We start from the raw sequence: 18,933 nt of genomic DNA, 5'->3' as shown, positions 1-18,933 counted from the left end.
TTTGTTTTTTTTGATTGCCACTTTTTCTGCACTTTGCACTAAAAAATTTAATATAAACAATTAAAGAATTAAAAATCGGGCTCAACTAGTCTCTTGCAAATTTTATTAAAAAAGCAAGATTAAATTGGTTGAGAAATGAAGGTTCCAGTGAATTATGAACATTAAATTCCATTTTTGCCCACCGTACCACGTCACTTAACACTTAACGCCTTCCTTCACATCCAACCAAGAATCTGTCTCGCTAACGAGTAGTACTCTGAACTGAGTAGCTAATTGAGTGGCGAAAAGCACACACTATACAAGTCTCTCCTCATGGTCGTACTGATAAGATGTCTCTTAAGCTTTTCCACACTTTTTTTTCGATTGACGAAGAAGAAGGAAGAATAAGAACGATAATTAGAAAAATAAAAATAAAATCCGACATTAATTTGTATGACAAAATCAATAACAGTATTGGGCTACTCATCAGTTGCTTAGTATAGGCCATCGACAGCGACTAAAAACCTCAAGAACAATGTGAATTTGCTGCCCTTTAATTATAACAATGGCCTTTGTAGAAAATCTTCAATTGGAAAAACATCTTTAAGACAATTAACAGAAAATTGATTCGATTAATTTAATTATTGCATTTACATAATGCGCCAAAATTGCCTAATTAATTATAATTGATGTATTAAAATGTGATTGATTTACCAGCGTAACATTGCTGCACGCATCAATATCTTTACAATAACAAACATACGCACTAGGTCGGGTAAATTTTTTTTGACTACGCGCCTATAGCATAGGAGGGCTCTACATGTAATTCTTAGCAAATTTGCCGACGAAACCATGGCTCTAAAATGAATTTGGAGGTTGCCAAAATGTCAAAGAAGTTTTCAAAGAAAATGTAAAAATTCGCACTGGTGCAAATTTTAAGAAAAAGATAGGTGCAGATAGCAAAAAAGCCGCTATAACATATTTTTATACAAAATTTAAGCATATTTTTACGACACTACCGCAAAATGTTAAGAAACCTACATTCGCAATTTGCCAAACTCCAAATAAATTTTTGTTCGGCAAATTTGCTTAGAATTAATTACAAGTAGACTTTTTATGTGCTATACACGCATAGGCGAAAAAATCTCCCAAACAAATTGATCCGCCCTAATACACACACTTACGTATAAACAAATAAGTCGGAGGCTTCCCTGCACAAAAAAATAATTACAACTTGTGAGCCTTTATTAAAAAAGCCAAGATCCAATTATGAGATATTTTATACACACACCGTTTATTAAGAACTTTCTATAGAAAGAGGAAATCGCACGCACTTTATTTCACATTTGCCGCAATTGCACTTTCAGCATAACTGTATGTATTTTGATTCATTTATGTTTTACATTGTGTAAGTGATAAAACAATAAGTACTTATTGCATAAAATTACTGTAATTATACATATTGTTTAATGCTTTCAACGATAAATTTATCATCACTTATACACTACTGGCAACCTGGCAAGCATGAATGAATGGCCATTATTTATAGCAACACACATACATATGTACATATGCACAAGAGTAGTACACTTGAAAGAGCTAGCGCACATTACTGCTAAATAATACAATTATCGTTCATATGAAACGAAATTATTTACATATATATGCATCTAGATATGTATTTATGTATATGTGTTTCTGTGCACAAATGTTAATTTATTATCTGCGAAAAGCCTTTCATGGACACAATTGCTTCCGGAGCAATAATGTTTTATGGTTAGGGTTGGTTTGTTTACATAATTTTGTGTTAAGTAGAGTAAACATACCCTAAATTGGTAATGTGGGTGTGTTTTGATAAAACATTGCTTCTCCGAAGTGCTAGAAGTTTAGAAATAGTCGAAATATTTTCGACTGACTTTTTAATTTCATTCTAGTAAGTAGTAATAGGAATAAGAATTTCTGTACGCAATTTGTATGTAGGAGATTTTCACATTGTTCTTGTTTCTAATCCTGTTAAAAATATTTCAAGCGCAATTCTTCTTGAACTGCTTTCGTATGACACCCATATTGTGAATCGTATTTCATTTATCTAAATCCCATAATTCTACTTGAATTAAATAGGAGGCAACCCCCTTACGTAATTTAGTCTAGAATTGAAGCCGTTTCAAAACCATTTCGCATCATACCCATATTGTAATAATTCATTTAACTTATTAAATAATTCGAATTTTATTTAATTTTTAAACATGTGGCAGCCCTCTTCAATCACCTCAAAAATATTATAAATGTTCAAACTAAAGATTTCCTAGCCCTCTTTTTGCTACCCGGGCTCGTATTTTTGTGATGTCAATAGACAATTTGTATTTCAAAATTTTGAGGATTTTGTACTGGTAACTTAGTTACCGCGCCGATCCCGCTCGGCACAAAATAAGTTCTTAGTGATAAATAGCTTTGTTTCTTCACTTTTATAGCAAATAATTATCAGGAATATGCAGAATAGGAAAACTTGTGGATTAATATTTTTGCTTTTGTATTTTTATATTTTTTATTTGTCATTCAACTGATGCGAATTTCGTTTCGCTTATGTTTCACTAGGATAAATTTTCCGGCGAATATTACCCGACGGCATCGCTGCGTCTGACGAAAATCGCTCAGCAATTTGGTTCTGTTTATAATTTTTGGTAAAAAATGTTTGAGTGTGAATTATAAAAAATATATATATTTTTTTATTAATTGTAGGGAAACGGAAACTATGTTGCAGTGTAAGGCTTAAACATACATAAGTACATATGGATGTGTATTAATTAATGTAAATACTGGGGTGGTCCAGAAATGAATGTGAATAAGTAAAGCCGGAAATTTTATGCTGTCACCCCCTAGGAGTGTTCTATACCGAAAAAAATTATACCTTTTTCTTTAGAAATCAAAAAAATATTTAGAGGTCGCGCAAAGCGCTCAAAAGTTTCAAAAACCAAATTTTCGTAAAAATTATATAGAATTCTTAAAAGTCAATATTTTTAGGTCGGAAAACTCCTTTTTTCTGCAATAATAATACCCAATTGTTTATTTAACAATTTTTTCATAGTAACTATAATTTATAGTTCCGCCAAAAACCAAAAAAACTCCAAAACTACGAAAAAGAAAGGTATACTTTTTTCGTTATAGAACAATCCTATCGGGTGAGAGCATTAATCTTCCGACTTTACTTGTTTTGGACCGCCCTAGTAAATACTCAACTACTCCTCAATGTCCTAAGCTAATACCGGCATCCGCTTGTCCTGCGCTAATACAATTAGCAAGCGAACAACAACAACAAAAGCAAATTATTACATCGTTAATTCTTTACGATAGTCTAGGATGCTGGATGTTAATCGTGTAATTAATCACAGACGAGAATACCATTTAATCATAACCGTATTAAGCATACATAACTACATATAAAAAGAGCAGTTGAGAAGCTTCTCTATATTGAACTCTTCTTGTAGGTTTGTGTGTTTGCAACGAAGCTAAACTGATTGTGAGATGAGTTATTAGTGCCTCCATCGATATATCGAAAGATATCAGCATTAGCACAAGTGCTCATTTAAGTATTTAATACAGCGAAGGCTACTTAAACTGTTATTGACCAGCTGGCACAAGGGCTGTAGACACTAGAGTATTTATGGTATTGTTGTTGCTGCTGATTCAAATGTGCTTCTGTTTGGTATATTAGCCCATTAATATAATCGGATTTTGAGTAGATAGAGTTCAGATGCGGCTCTGAATGATGCTATGCGAAATTTAATTGGAAAGAGGAAATCCACAACAGTTGAAGCGTAAACATGATTTAAGGGAATGAAATAAACTAAAGTGCATTACTGTCGTGAAGCCTGGTTCATGAATATTATTCTGAGCGTAATAAAGAAGGTAGAGCTGAACAGGCTTGATATTCGGCGAATATTTAAACAACTTCGATGCGACAATCAAAGAGATATCACTTTGTTAACTTAAATGGCAACTACCTGACACAAGAAAGCTAAGAACGTGAATTCTGTCATTACACTAGGTACGTTTCGCCGCTTGGACTGTGTGACCAACACATAACCCAGGCGTACTAGCCCAACAGTGGTGCTGAGATCTGTCATAAACATACTCTAGCTACTTATTGAAATTGTATAGATGTTTTAAATGCCGTAAAAATATATATTAATTATTTTATTGTCAAACCATGGACATAATTGCTCATTAAGCCCAAGAAGGTTGTAGTTTCTGAATGGAAGTGTTTTAACGGCTCCGCTGGATTGGCTTGTCGTACATATGAAATAGTTAAATGCGGTACGCAGGTCATATCAGTCGAAGGTAAAGGCCTTCTCTAACTTAGTTTGGAAGTACTGGAGTTTAGAAAAGTATATCATATACCCATCTAGATTCTAAAAATTTTCACAAATGAACTGTGCACCAAGAATTGAATTCCTGGAGACAAAGTATGATTGCAGACTGTGGGGAAGAATTATGAAAGGAAAAATTAGACTAAAGGTGGCACAACGCCGCTTGCTCTGACCTACATATACAGCGTGGCGACGAATAACTTCCACCCAGTTTTTTTCTTTTGGGAAAAGAAAAGAGTCCTTTATAGATTTTGCGAGGAAAGTATTTTATTGTTAATTTTCTACATATTTTACTTTAGTTCTATTAATTAGTTTTTAAATTTTAACCTTTGGGTTTACCTGCGGTCAACACTTTGGGCGCCGATTTTTGGTCAGGGGGTGATCAATTGGGCGCCAATTTTCGGACAGGGGGCGTTCGATTTACCCAATAATGCCCCATATATATTTATATGTATATGTAGTGGCATTTTTCCTTTAAAGTAATAAGTAAGATACTGCAAATATTCTAAGGAAGAGAGCAAGGTTCTTATGCCTACGGAGAGATTCATAATTCATTTGGCATTCGAGAATCTTCAAATTATGTGGCTACTATTAATTTTATTCTAAAAATTACCTAGAATATCAAATCAAAGAAGCATTTGAGCAGACAAAAAGGAAATAAGATTGCTGAGCTGTCAATACCTTGCGCAATACTACATCAAAAGTAGGAAAACAGACAATCACAGATATTAATGTGATTCACCGACAAACCAAATGCCATGGCAATGAAAAATACCAGAGGAAATGCACGAATAAATAAATTAAATGAAATGAAATGATGTGAATTAAAACGAACTTAAAAAGAAATGAAAAATAATAAATAAAAATAAAATAAAAAATGACAAAGGTAAATGCTGCGTCCAAAAAAAGGAATAAAGATTATACGATATTTGTGCGAAACAAGCACCACCTGTGCGCTGTGTATGCTTGTGTGTTTTCTTTGTAATTTTGTTAGAATATTTTGGCAAAAAATCAATTTGCTAGGCAACCTAGCGCAATGTAAATATGTATACACCAAATGTGCTTGAGGTTACGTATACGCGGCGGAGGCAGCAACAACTCCCCCACCCTTCAGGTTTAAAGGAAAAATATTAGGCGCGTGAATATTCAAAAACATTTTCCATGGACACAAATTCACAAATCACGCACATGTCATGCCACAAATGCTTGTCATTAGCAGCATGCCATTTTTAAATACTACTACTACACGTATCTAGTAAATATGTACGAGCAAATATATGTATGTGAATGCATGCGAATATATAGCAAGTACGTGGTAAGACAAATGTCTACAAATCATTTAGGATACTAGGCCAAAACGAAAGCGACAATGAAAATTGCCTGACTTGGAAGGCAGGCGCACATCGCAGACCAATTTATAGGCACGTGCGCGCAAAAAACAGCTGATGCCATGTGAAGGGCAGAGAAGCATGCGAAATGCACGTTTTTTTCTTTGCTGGTAGCAGAAATTAGCAGTAAGATGATGTAACGAATATGGCCTTATGCAGAGTTGTCAATTTAAGCAGTTAAAAAACGTTTGACGAAAATTTGCTGAAAATGTGAACTTTCTCTATTTCGCAATTACTTTCAAGTCGTTTTTATTATTGATTGTTACACAAATTGAAAATTAACTAAGTTAAGGCTGTAAAGTATTTTTACTCGTAAAATAAACTGAATCTTAAATCAACGTCTTATTTACTGAAATAATGTCAATAGCAACGAACTGTTTAATTCATTTTGCTATTGTGGCATATTCTGTGTTCGACTGCGGAAACTGACTGGTGAAAAATATTATTTTTTTGCGGGGAGCTAGATTTATTTTTGGGGTGGCTACTTCCGCTTGAAAAAATGTCAACTTGGTTAGATTATATGTTGAAAAATGAGCAAACCTGATGCACATAAATAAGTCAATAAAAGGAACTAAGCAATGTGGCTAAGGATTGCGGAAAGTTGTTGTAAAAAAGGAAATAGAAAAAATCTACAGATGCAATGTTTGTTATTGGTATGTAGAAAAATAAAATGAGCTAACAAGAACAGCATATTAAAAAGTATTTGTATTTTTTATTATTAGTTTTTTCTTATCCTTTTTTAATGCCTACAAAATTGCTCAAACATACCTCTTTATATGCGGCTACATTAACTAATACATACACATTTATTTATAACGTACTGATTTATATGTTATCCTCATAACAGCCACCATTGTGTTCATTTTTATCTTTTATTAGTAAAAAAAAATGCTTTAAAAATACCCAGCCCTTTTACATGGTAAAAAACAGGGTAGTAAGTGCTGTGGTTTCTGGTTATTTGTGGACCAACATCTATTTTTCCCAGCGTTGTCATAAATTTGCAAATGATGGAGGCAATAAATAAATTTCAATCTAGCAATGATTTGTCGCAACAACGAATTATAATTACTTGGAACTTTTGATATGTTTATTTGAAACTAGCTTACGCAATGCACAAAGCTACCGGCTATAACAACATTGAAGCAAATATAATCATTTTCCCTTTAAATAGTTACACAAAACAAAAGAAGGGGTCTCATCCGCGGGCATTAATTTTCTTTTCATTGGAGGTCTTTTCTAGCCTGTCGTTCCCTTTTCCGGTTCAGCGAAGGGCTTGGGACCTGCCACGTAAAGCAAAATAACTAGCATGGTTTATTAGACTCGATTAGAATCGCTTAGGCGGTAAGGTACGACACCAATGAAGAAGAAGTAAGCGACTCAGAATCTCGGGAAGCCTTCAATCAAAATCGAAACGCCCGATATCGAGGGCTTATATTCAATACCCTCTATGAGGCTTAACTTTCATCATTTATGTGAGCCTTAATTTTGCTATTTAACATCATCGATGACAATTGAATCTAAGGTGGATTTTTACATAAGAAGCTGATTGAATATAAGCCTATGAGATAAATATGTTTGTCTCTCTACCTTGATTGTCGACTAGGGATGCCAAATTATGCCGAAAATTTTGATCCCGGGATTTCGAGATTATTTTAAGTAATCCCGGGATCACATTGAGACATAAATTTTATGAATATGACTAAAAAATCAATAACTGAAAGCAATTAAACATATCATGAAATACAACTTTTTGAAAATTTACTATAAACTGACATATTTATTAATAAAGACAAATCTTAAAGTAATACACTTTTTAAATTTTATTTAAAAAACCATGTGACTGAGGAACGCATACACTGGCCATCAAAAGTGAGTGGATGATGTTTTTGTAAAATATTTGCAATGTTTTTCAAGTTAAATTTTTTTTGTTATTTTTTAGAAAAATATAGTTTCTGCTTTAATCAAAACAACATAAGTCAAACTTTCCAACTTCATACAGAATTTAGAAAAATTCTTATCTAAATTTTTGAATTTTTTTATCTGAATCGGCGATGTAATAAAAAAATAAGTTTAAAAAAATTAAAGAAATTTAAAAATTATTAAATACATAAATTAATCAACAAATTTTTTTTACTAAAATTACAATTTTCTCTGAATGTATTAGTCCTACATATTTAATTTGGTATCATAACCTTTTAAAATTTAAACACAAATAGTAATGATTAATAAAAAAGAGTTAAACAAAAAAATAAAAAAAAAACATGAGAGTAGAGTTTCGAGCTTTTTTTTTTAATTGTGGTCAAAATGGCATTTTACTGCAATCATAATTCAAATTCTTAAACAAGATATTTCAAATTTTTCGTGATCCCGGAAGTAATGCAAATAAACCCCGGTATTTTCGGGACGTCAAAAACACCGGATCCCGGGATTGGCATCCCTATGACCGACACCATTGCTCGTAGGCACTTATTTATCTCTAAATCCCAGCCAGCGCTGCAATTTTAAGAAATGCTGCATTCTGGCAACATTATGCGTTTTTAAAGCCCTCTTATTATTATTTTTTAACACAATATAGTTACTTTCACTTCATTAGTTGCAAACTCGAAACTTTTTACTTTTGTGAAACTAACTATTCGTACATCACAAACGAAGCTCACTCAAAAGCAAAAAAAATAAAAAAAATAACCAACTATTGAAACTTAAACCGCAATGTACTCTGAACTGAACATTTTCATCTATGCAAATGCGATTTCTCTACAAAAGCTTTAGAAAAGCTAATAAAACGCGACAACTAACCGCAATATTATTGCGCTGCTTGGCCGCAAATTCTGCAGGATTACGCTCTGACGCTGTAATATGCTACGAAATGCAAATGCGCTGACGACATCAAACAACCGAGGCATTTTTTTTTTTTTGCCAATGCCAAGGAATGGAAAATTATTTTAAGTCTTTTACGATTTTGCGCGACTTACCAAGTGTTCTACTCAACTTCAAGCTACGAGTGGTGTATAGAAAGGGGGTGAGGAGGGGGCTTGCATTAATGACATTACGCGAAAGTTATGCAGATTTTCTCCAGATGCTTACAAAAGTCCACAGAAGATAATGTGCACGGATAGAAATGACGAGGAAATGCATTTTATTGCATTAAGCGAATTGCCCGCAAAAGTACTCGAATACACACATACATACATACATACATATATTTAGTTTGCAAGAGGAATGCAGAGTAGTTAATGTGAAGCAGCAGCAGCTTTGAAAAGGTCGCCGTTTTTAGTTTGTTTATGCAAAGTTTTTCGGTACAAGTTAAGCAGTTTGTGGCTTGAGGTGTACAATAAACTAAATGGAATTATTGCTGCAAGGTATTCGGCATACTTTTGCGGAAGGGAGTGTGGAATACGCTGATGAATGGGAAAACTTGATGTAGTGGATGCTAGTTTACTTTCATTTTTATAATTAAATGGGTAAATGGAAATTTTTCAGAAGGGTTTGAAAACGAGTAATTTATTTTTTCTTATTTTTCCATACCTCTTTTTCAGTGTAAAAATCAGCTGTGACCTAATTTTAGTTGGTCGATTTTTTTCTTTGTAATTTAGACGCCCTGGCATTTCAAGTGCCGTTAAAGCATTAAGTTAAACTTGAGTTATTTTTCAGAGCACGTAAAGTCGTTAATTGCAGAGCATTGCTGTCATTGTATGTTTAATTATACGAATGAGTGCAAGTTTGAACTTAGTTGAGTTAAAATTCTCTGCATTAACAGTAAGGCCATCAATAAACGTATGCTTGAAAGTGAAAACCGAAAAAATGTTATTTGGATCAAAATGCATTCTGACTTCATAAATTTTATTGAATTTGTGACGCAAAAGTGTTTCTTACTGAAATATTGATTCTAAGAAATTAGGTTAAAGATAATGGCAAGCTATAAACCGCTGTAAAAACTGATAAACCGAAGGCAAGTTAAAGGCAAGGAAAAAAATATATTTATTTACCAAACCGTTAACAGCGAAAAATTTGTTAAATCTGAAACTTTTCCATGGGATTTATAAGTACCTACTAAGCCTTGCTCATGCAAAAGACTATGAAACTCCTCCTGACTAGTCAAGAACGGTAAGGTTCTTCTAAAAACCGCCTCGAAATAGAATTTTTTTTTTCATCTTTAGATTACTATGTGTACTATCTAATTGCTATGTTTTTGTTTATAGAGGTAGATTTTGGATCGCTAAAATTTCTTGCTGTCATTTTTTATTTAAAGAATTTAAACATTTTTGGTCGCTTCGTGTGCCAACGCCGATCCCAGCCTATTCTATTGCAAAAGTCGTTTCATTATCGTCGACATATTTATCGAAATTATAGTTATCGATGTCTGCATATGTTTTTTCATCTACATATGTATGTATTTATCCACACCGGCTTCGATATATTTTTAAATATCTTTATGGACTTGTTTATGGATATCATTTAAATTTAATTGCCACTATGCAGTGTACCGCAGACCGCTAACTCTCTCTTTGTCGATTTGACAGCTTCCACGCTTTCACTGGTTTTCTCGCTAGTGTTGAATATTAAATTTTCATATTGCGCCTATTTGCTGAGAAGCTGTACCTAAAAGTAGATAAACGTACCTAAAAAGTAAATATGTATTTGTATGTGCGTAAGGAGTTACTCCGAGCAGTTTTAACCAATGTATATGCCCCTTTACAAAGGAGGGGGGCTATTGAAATTCCCACAATGGAAAATTCGTTGAAAGGCCTTGAAAAATATGAATCCAAATGTGAATAAATTAATGTGCTTGTACCAAATATACGTTCAAATTTAAGAGGTTGAAGAATAGGTAGGATTCTTCTTCACTCTCTCATTCTCTCACTATTATGACGTCACATCCAGTTGCTCTCAGCTCAGCTCGATTGCCGCAGTCTTGTATTCTATTATTCTTGTTTAATTGTCGATATCGATGAGATATGGTTACTGATATAAATAAATTTGTATCTAATCTAAACCACCCTACAAAAAATTTACTGTTACCTTAAAATTCTTAACGCTTGTTGACACAATAACGCTACAATTATGCGCAAGCTAAGGAAACTTGAAAACTAATAAAGAACACAAGTAAATAAAAATTATCTAGACGTCCAACAAAAAGCACTGCGAAAATCTAAACTGTAGGCAAATAAAATTTAAAATACCACAAATATGCGAAAAATGTGTTAGCTTTGGCAAGATACAAAACTAAGGAACCCCACTTGAAAACCGAGCAGAGTAAAATGACAATGAAAATCGCAAGCTATTACGCCAAAATGGGCAACAACAAGCGCCGGGCGGACAATTGCTGCAGCAGAAGGCCGTCTCTCAGCCAATGCGGCAGACACAAGCAAGCTTGTTGCTATTATTACCACCGCCGCTTCCGCCATTGTTGTGGCCACACACCTCCGACCCGCCTTCATACATACACATGTATGTGTGTATGTAAGTATCTTTCTCTAGGTTGTCTGGGCGGTTTGCCTGCTTGCTATCATTAAAATTGTCACTACAACTCGCATCATTAAAAACAGCAATGAAAACATTCGACCACGGCAGCAGCAGTAGAAGCCAAAAATACAACAACAACAGTAGTGGTGACGACCACGGGGACAATATGCAAAAAAAAAGTCGCGTTGTTATTGCTACAAACATATTGCGTGTACTTATGCACCGCCGCACAGTGGTCTGAAATCCAAATCAACGTGGACAAAACTATTTGCTCAAATACGTTTTGACACAATTTAACAGCACTTGGTTTATATATGTTTTTGAGAGTATGAATCTGGAATCAAATTTAAAAAATTCAAAATGGCGGATCCAATATGGCGAGCACAAATTGAAAAAAAAAAAATCAGAAATTTATACAAACTGGGTCTTTTGGGGTTTTTGAGGCCGCTGATTACGACCTTGAATCTAAATTTCGAATTTTGAAATTTGAAATGACAATTAATTTGGGCGGACTTTTAAAAGAAATTGGATTTAAAAATGGCAAGGTCAGATAATTGGTTGCGTACAGTTAAAGCAGAAAACATTTTGTGGTGAAACAAATTTTATTTCTATAATTTTTCACACAATAAACAGCCGAAAACAAAACCTGGTGCAAATAGTCGAACTCGTAAGAAATTCTATCAATTATGAAGATTTTTGGGCAGAAGCATTGAATTTGTTAGAAAAGTTCGCCGTTATTTTCTGTGGAGGCTTCGAATACAAGTTAAGTTGGTACATCTTGCGGCAAATTAAACATAATAATACAAAAAAAAAATTAACTTAAAAAGTTAGGTTTTCCAACTTTTGTCTACCTAGTTTTGAGATTCAGACCACTGTGACCCGCTACAAGTGTGTAATTTTCGTTGATGTTGTTTTTCATGTAGTCGCTTTTACCGCCGATTTGGATGATCATGTGTGAGGCCAATATTGGCACATTGCCAAATTGAGATGATGGCCTAATGCGAATTTTTTGTAATGTTGCTTATACATACAGAGAAGGTCGGTGGGCAAAGATCAAATGATTAAGAGAAAAATGTGATTAATAGGTTTTTACGAGGATGAGTGCGAAAATTTTATTTATAAAAAGGTAATATGTATCATATCGATATCATATCCATAATCAAATATATTTATATGGCGAAAATGCTGATCAATGTTTTGCACCATACACCAATAACACCAATGAAATTTACACAGATCTTCCGATGGCTAATGAAAAAAGTAAGAGAAAACAAATCTAGAAAAAGATTAAGTCAAATTAGTACAGCGTCAAACCGATTTCGGTTTGGTGCCGTATTTGGATCAAAATTATTTTTGAATATATGTATTTATTATATTAAACAATGTTTAAAAATTTAACAAAAATATTATGAGTCTTGCAAAAAAGCCTTCCACGAAAATTTCAATATGTGTAACAAATTTTTAAGGGTCACTACCAAGGTTGAGCAAAAAATTTTTTTTTTTTAATTTTTTTAATTCGATAAATGGTTGACAATTACTAGCCATAACTCAGCGAGCTTATTAGTTTGTATGAATAAAATTCAAAAGCTTGTTAAAATTTATCAGATTTAAAGTTAAAATTTTGTTGAATTTCTGCGATGTAGAAAAATTTTAAATTTTTTCAATCAATGGTAGGGACGCCAAAATATTTTTTTATAATTTTGGAATTTTAGTGTTTGGTTTTTTTTTTTTGTGAGTAGTACAAAATAAATGAGTGAGCTCTAAAAAAATGTAGATTTTGATATTTTAAGGACCACCTAGGTCTAGAGTATATTTACATACACAGAAAACGAAAAAGTGAAAGAAATGTACAAAATATTAACGAAGCTAAAAATTTACTCTGCAAAGCTTTTGAAAAAATGTGCTTGTGCTATATACATATATGTATGTATGTACTATACATACCTATGTACATAAATAGTTACATATATGAATTGGACTACGCGTGTGTGAACAAAACCACATTTCCTCTCAAATGACTACTGGGCGAACAAATACTTTGCATAGGAAAAAACTTCTGCAATGTATTTCCCATAGAGAACAGCAAATCTGAGCATTTATAGTTGGCAATTTCAAAAGTTTTTCTTTATCGTTGCCTGCCACTTTGTTTTTTTTTTTTGTTTGTATTTCAGCTTTAATATCAGTTTTTTCTGGTCTGGCATGGAAAATTGAAAATTCCAAGCATTTTTTATTTTGTTAACACCTTTGCATAAATGCTTTGAAGTTTGCTGTAGATTTTTCTTTTTGGTTGTGACATTTTTGCTACATTTATGAAAAACTCAGTTTCGCATGAATTCTGTATGATATTCAGCAGTGGGAGGAAGCCAGAACTGATTGCCGTGTTTTGAATGGAAGTCAAGCTTTGAAAAAAGTTGTGAAAATGAATAAAACTAGAAAGTGGAATTCTACGTTTGCAGTATTTTTTTACTATTTAATAGTGTCTAACGTAGTATATTTAGCAGAACTATGGATTTATACCATTGCAACGAAGTCGGTTTATACAAAAATGTTATAATTTTCTTGGTTTGAATGAATTTAATTGAATGTCATAGCAATGCAATTTTACCTTGCAAAATTTTATATATTTTGTTTGCAGTTTTGTAGCCTATTCAATTTTATTATATATAATAAAGTGCAGGTTTGACCAGTTACTTCAGTAGTAACTTACCGATGATTTTTGGCATTTTTTATTTATTTTTTTTTTTAAATGTGTTGCTCATTTTTTACACATAAAAATATCGTATAGAAGAAAATGATTGATATTGCCAGCAAAAAAATATCGCCGCTACTTTAGACTAGCACTTTATTATATCTGCATATTTCTAAGAAATTAAAAAGCTCGAAATTTTTACGAAATTTATTTATAATACAATCAGCGTCAAAAATGTGAATACCGTGCCGTTTCATTATTTATATTTTCCACACGAAACTTTTCTTATATTTTTTATAAGAATAAATCAGGGGAAACATTTTCTTTTCAATTTCATATAGAACTCGGGAAATTCAAGAAATACCAAAAAGTTTTCACCAAAATTTTCAACTTTTCAATTAGATTTTTTAGAAAAAGTTTGAGTATACAGTTGTGAAGCCCATTAAATTCTAGTTTCATAAGGTGCAAGTTTCGAGTCTGCAAAAATTACGGTTGATTTTTTATAATTTTTGTTTTTGGGCATGAACAAAATCAATCTATTTTTATATGGAAGGAAAAATATGCAACTCCCTCAAATTGGTATGGAAGATACAAATAAAAAAATCGTATTCATATTTTTAATTCATCAGTGAAACGAAATAAGAATCACAATGTCAGATGAAAGGAATTTGAAAAGATTTTAGTTTGAAAATTATTTTAAATAGGGTTGCCACTTGTTCAAAAATAGAATAAGAAAACACCTTTTCTACTCGCTCATTTTGCCGTTTTGCTTAAACGTGTCAGCCTACAAGTTGTTCGCAACATTTTGGACCATGCCAATTCAACGAAACTTCCATAAACTTAAAAACTTTTTTGTGATACTTAACAATTTTTGGCACGAATCTCAATGACTCAGCTCATCATTAGCCGAACTAAAACTTTCTTATTTTGCAATGAAGAAGTAGAAAGTAAACGAGGCAACAAAACACCGCTGTAACTGTAGAAAAACTAAGAAAAGCAAGCAGCAAATGTCGATTGCTAATTATTAATTGAACAAGTGAAAATTGCGATTGACTTGCATGCGTTGCGCGCTGTGTTTCTGTTTCAGGATTTCTAAGTGAAAAGAAAATTCAAGGTGGAGGACACAAGCAATGACGATGCTGAGAGTAATAAATAATTTATATTTTTATTTAGTTAATAGCGATGCGGAAAAGAAGTTGAAGAAACTCTACAAAGAGTGCCACGTTCAGAATACATACAAAATGGATGTCAGCTGAAATAAAAAAATAATAATCAACTTGTATGAACAAAAGTTAGTTAAACAAAAACAAAAAATCTAAGCAACTAATTAATTAGCTAATTCCTATGATCTATGACTACTTGAATATGTAAGTATTAATGAGGGACGTTGAAAATTTTTGACATTTTCTTTTACAATTTTCAAATTGAAAAAGTTTACTATATTTGTGTGTGTAGCTCTAGTACTTTTGTTACAAATCATTCAGATTTTATTGCGTCTTTTTTCCGTACAGCTACTTTCCCGGTAATCTTGCAGCAATTTCAAGATCTGACCACTTTTTTGCGCACCAGCTTTTTTAATATTTAGATATGACTCAATGCCAATTGCCGTCAAAAAATTATTATCAAGAGCATTCATACCAGCTATACAATAAAATCAGGCATATACAAATATGCCAAGAGCCTGTAAATTAGATAATTCCAAATTTATTTCACTAAAAGCGATAAGCGGCAAATTGATTGATAAGCATGCACTTATGTATTTACATATATACGTATGTATCCACACAAACATACTTACATGAACACTGAGATACACAAGTACATACATACATACATACGTTCAACCAAACCAATGTGACTACTTCAAATCGCGCTAAATCAATCAAAGTACCGAAGACGAAAGCGGCAATATTCCATAATCGCTTGTCATTCGTACACTTAACGGCATTTGGTGTTGTCACATATTGTTGTCTATATCGCAACAGCATGTGTGTGTGAGCTGGTGAGAGAGAAGGCGCTAAGCAGCGGGTTGGCAATTTATGTTGTAAAAGCGTCGCTGTCGTCACCGGCTGGCTGCCGGGTTGAATTGCGGTGCTTTACAAGATACTACTTGTGCCGAGTTTTTGCTGTTATATATTATAGCTTAGTTATTTGTTTTAAGCTTATTTTTTTTCTGTTTTCTTAAGTCCATTGCACTTGCCAACCAACGCGCATTTTGGCGTTATTTGTTCAGCTTGATTGATTAGATCCACTCAATGTGACGTATACGTCCCGTCGTGTTGTTGAGTTGTTTGCCAACAAGAGGGGTGCTAACATAAGCAACACGTTGAATACATACATACATATATATAGTATTTTGAAATCGTACGCGTGATGTTATTGGTTAGTATTGACTTTGCTTGTTATGTGTGTATGTAATTTTTTTTTTAAATTTTACTTTTTACTCTTTAGATTATCGATTATATATACCAGTGCTACTTGGTCTGCGCTTACATTTTTATTGGTGTGCTTATCAATTTCTAATCGAGTGTTAATTAAACACTAAATTTATATAGGTAACAACATATGTACATACTTAGACGGATATGTAAGAGTGGTTGTCTTATCGTAAGATATTATGAAAATTATGATTCTGACTAAAAATACTTACACTGCCGGCAAAAAGTATTGGCACAGCAAATTTTTCACGATGGATGCAACAATTTTATTTCTAATATTTTTTCGCCAATTTTTTTATAAAAATGTGGTACATTCTACAACAAAAAACGTTAAAATATAATTTCTAAATTTTTTGTAAAACTCACGAAAATTCAGCTAATTTTCTCTTTAAACAGATTTTTTAGAATTTTTTTTGGGTATGCAGCTATAAAGAAAATTACACACTTAGTCGCATGGGGTCCGCAGTGAACGCAACAAAAGTGTTGAAAAAAGAGTTTTCAAAATAGAAAAAAAAAAACGAAGTGTTATTATCAAAAATATTTAAGTTCTTTTTTATTTTTAACTTAAAAAAAAAAAACAAAAACATAATTTCTACTTCAAACTTAAAAAAAAAAAAAAATAAAAACTTTCCTCCACCAAAAAATGTTACGTTGGTGGTCGTATGAGGTCAGGACTTAAAAGACAAATGAAGTTTTTTATAAAATACCACTACATGGCTTTTTTATTTAATGAAACTCTTTTGGAATAATTTCAAATTTTTTGTAATTTGTTGCTTCGAGTTTATTAGGGAATAAACTCTTCTTAATTTTAGCTGTTGTATATACTTACGTGTAAGGATAAATATATACCTACATCTCTGCTTGTATGTGTCTTTGCATGTACGTATGTTGCAAAGAATTCGAATGCTTATATCCGATTAAAGTACTACATAGCGCTTTTAATATTTATTATAATTGTGCTTTTCACCAAATAAATATCACTCTTAATGGCCTGCTAATGAGTGCCAGACATGTCACGAAATGGCCGTAACGTGTATTCGCATAACATGGGCTTAATCTATTTAGCAATTGTTAACGAATAAATAAGTATTGATTATGGTTGCAATTAATTGCTCCAGCCTAAATTAATTCATTAACACGAAGAATTTTTTGTAAGAAAAAAAAACAGTAAAACTAAGTAATTAGTAGAAAAAGTGGTCACGAATTATGTCGAACAACAGTGGAGGGACGCTAAAATAACACAAAAGACGCCGTTTTTCTAGTTCACGTCTCTTTCCCAAGATAATTTGATTTTATGTTTGCAGTGTGATTGAAACAAAATGCAAACTCTAACATGCAAAATATTGCTTATTCGCCATATACGAGTATGTACGAGTAGAGTCCGACCGATTAATCGGCATCGGCATCGGCATCGGCAAGTATCGGCACAAAATTTAGCATCGGCATCGGCATCGGCATCGGCACTTTTTTGCCGATTCTTTGCCGATTCTTTTCCGATTATTTGAAATTGCTTTTCATATGGACTTTATACTTTATTTCAGTTGAATACCCTTTATCTTGTCTCAAAAATTTTTCATTTGAATTGTCCTGTAAAAGTTGTGTTTCTTTCTCACATTTTGTTCTGATTATTCTCTTTTGTTTTTCGTATGTACATATATGTTGACGTTTTATTTTTCAATAGAAATTGGCCATAAATTCGCGCTTTTTGTAATTCCTGGTAAGTAAGTGCAATTTATTATCAGTTAAATCTTACAAACTTTTATGTTTTTAGGAATAATGGCTCAGGCAAACCCTATTTGGAAGTTTTTCCAAAGAAATTCGAGCACAGCAAAGTGTGAAATATGTTCAAAGGCAATATCTCTTGGTAACGTAAATAAGAGGCGACAAACAACAGCCAACATCAAAAAACATTTGCAGACAGCTCACAAAAATGAGTGGAAAATTTACCTTAAAGAGCAGGATGAATTTTTAGCAGGAGTGAAAAAGCAAAAAAAGACGGATCCAACTTCCAGCACACTCCAAGAAACGCTGCCGAGCTTACTCCAGAGGAAAAGTGGATATTGTTACCCAGACGATCATCCAGTGACCTTGCGAATCGACAAATCCATAATGGATTTAATTATTGTCGATATGCTGCCCTACAATATAGTTGAAGGTAATGCGTTTAATAGGTTAAACATTTGTGATCCAAGCGGCGATAGCAGATATCGCAAAAAGAGCGAAAAGTTTTTCCGGACTACGTTGATGCCAGCAACCTACGATAAGATAAAGCACAAAGTTACTTATCTCATAGCAAATGCGGAATGGATCAGTTTCACAACTGATATCTGGAGCAACTCCACCAAATCATGCTCCTTGCTCAGTTTTACAGCACATTTCATAGAAGGGCCTCGTAGGCTAAAAGTTATTTTGGCAGCTAGCGTTCTGGAAACTGATCATACCGCTCAAAATATTTTTGCTGATTTAAACAAAGTTATAGAAGAATACAACATTCGGTCAAAAATTCATTTGGCGGTAACTGACAATGCTGCAAATATGAGAGCAGCAATGAAGTTGGGTAATATTAAATGGTTTGGGTGTACGGCACATAATTTGCAACTTGTGATTCA

At 33.0% G+C, this 18,933-nt stretch overlaps 1 protein-coding gene across 1 annotated transcript in view; it reads left to right on the top strand.

Annotated features, from left to right (window-relative positions):
- Positions 1 to 17,782: 17,782 nt before the first annotated feature.
- Positions 17,783 to 18,933, top strand: part of LOC108367802 (zinc finger BED domain-containing protein 1-like) — a 4,631-nt gene continuing 3,480 nt past the window's right edge. Inside the window, exons 1-2 of the mRNA XM_017622500.1 lie at positions 17,783 to 18,041; positions 18,096 to 18,925. Of these exons, the coding sequence (XP_017477989.1) occupies positions 17,981 to 18,041; positions 18,096 to 18,925 (891 nt within the window). The 5' untranslated portion in view covers positions 17,783 to 17,980. The remainder of the gene's footprint in view (positions 18,042 to 18,095; positions 18,926 to 18,933) is intronic.

The sequence above is a fragment of the Rhagoletis zephyria genome, unplaced genomic scaffold (assembly GCF_001687245.7).
Source record: "Rhagoletis zephyria isolate East Lansing unplaced genomic scaffold, Rhagoletis_zephyria_1.1 Rzeph_scaffold_02824, whole genome shotgun sequence".
Taxonomy (NCBI): domain Eukaryota; kingdom Metazoa; phylum Arthropoda; class Insecta; order Diptera; family Tephritidae; genus Rhagoletis; species Rhagoletis zephyria.
Note: the sequence above shows the minus strand (reverse complement) of the source record. Positions and strands in the feature narration are given on the sequence as shown.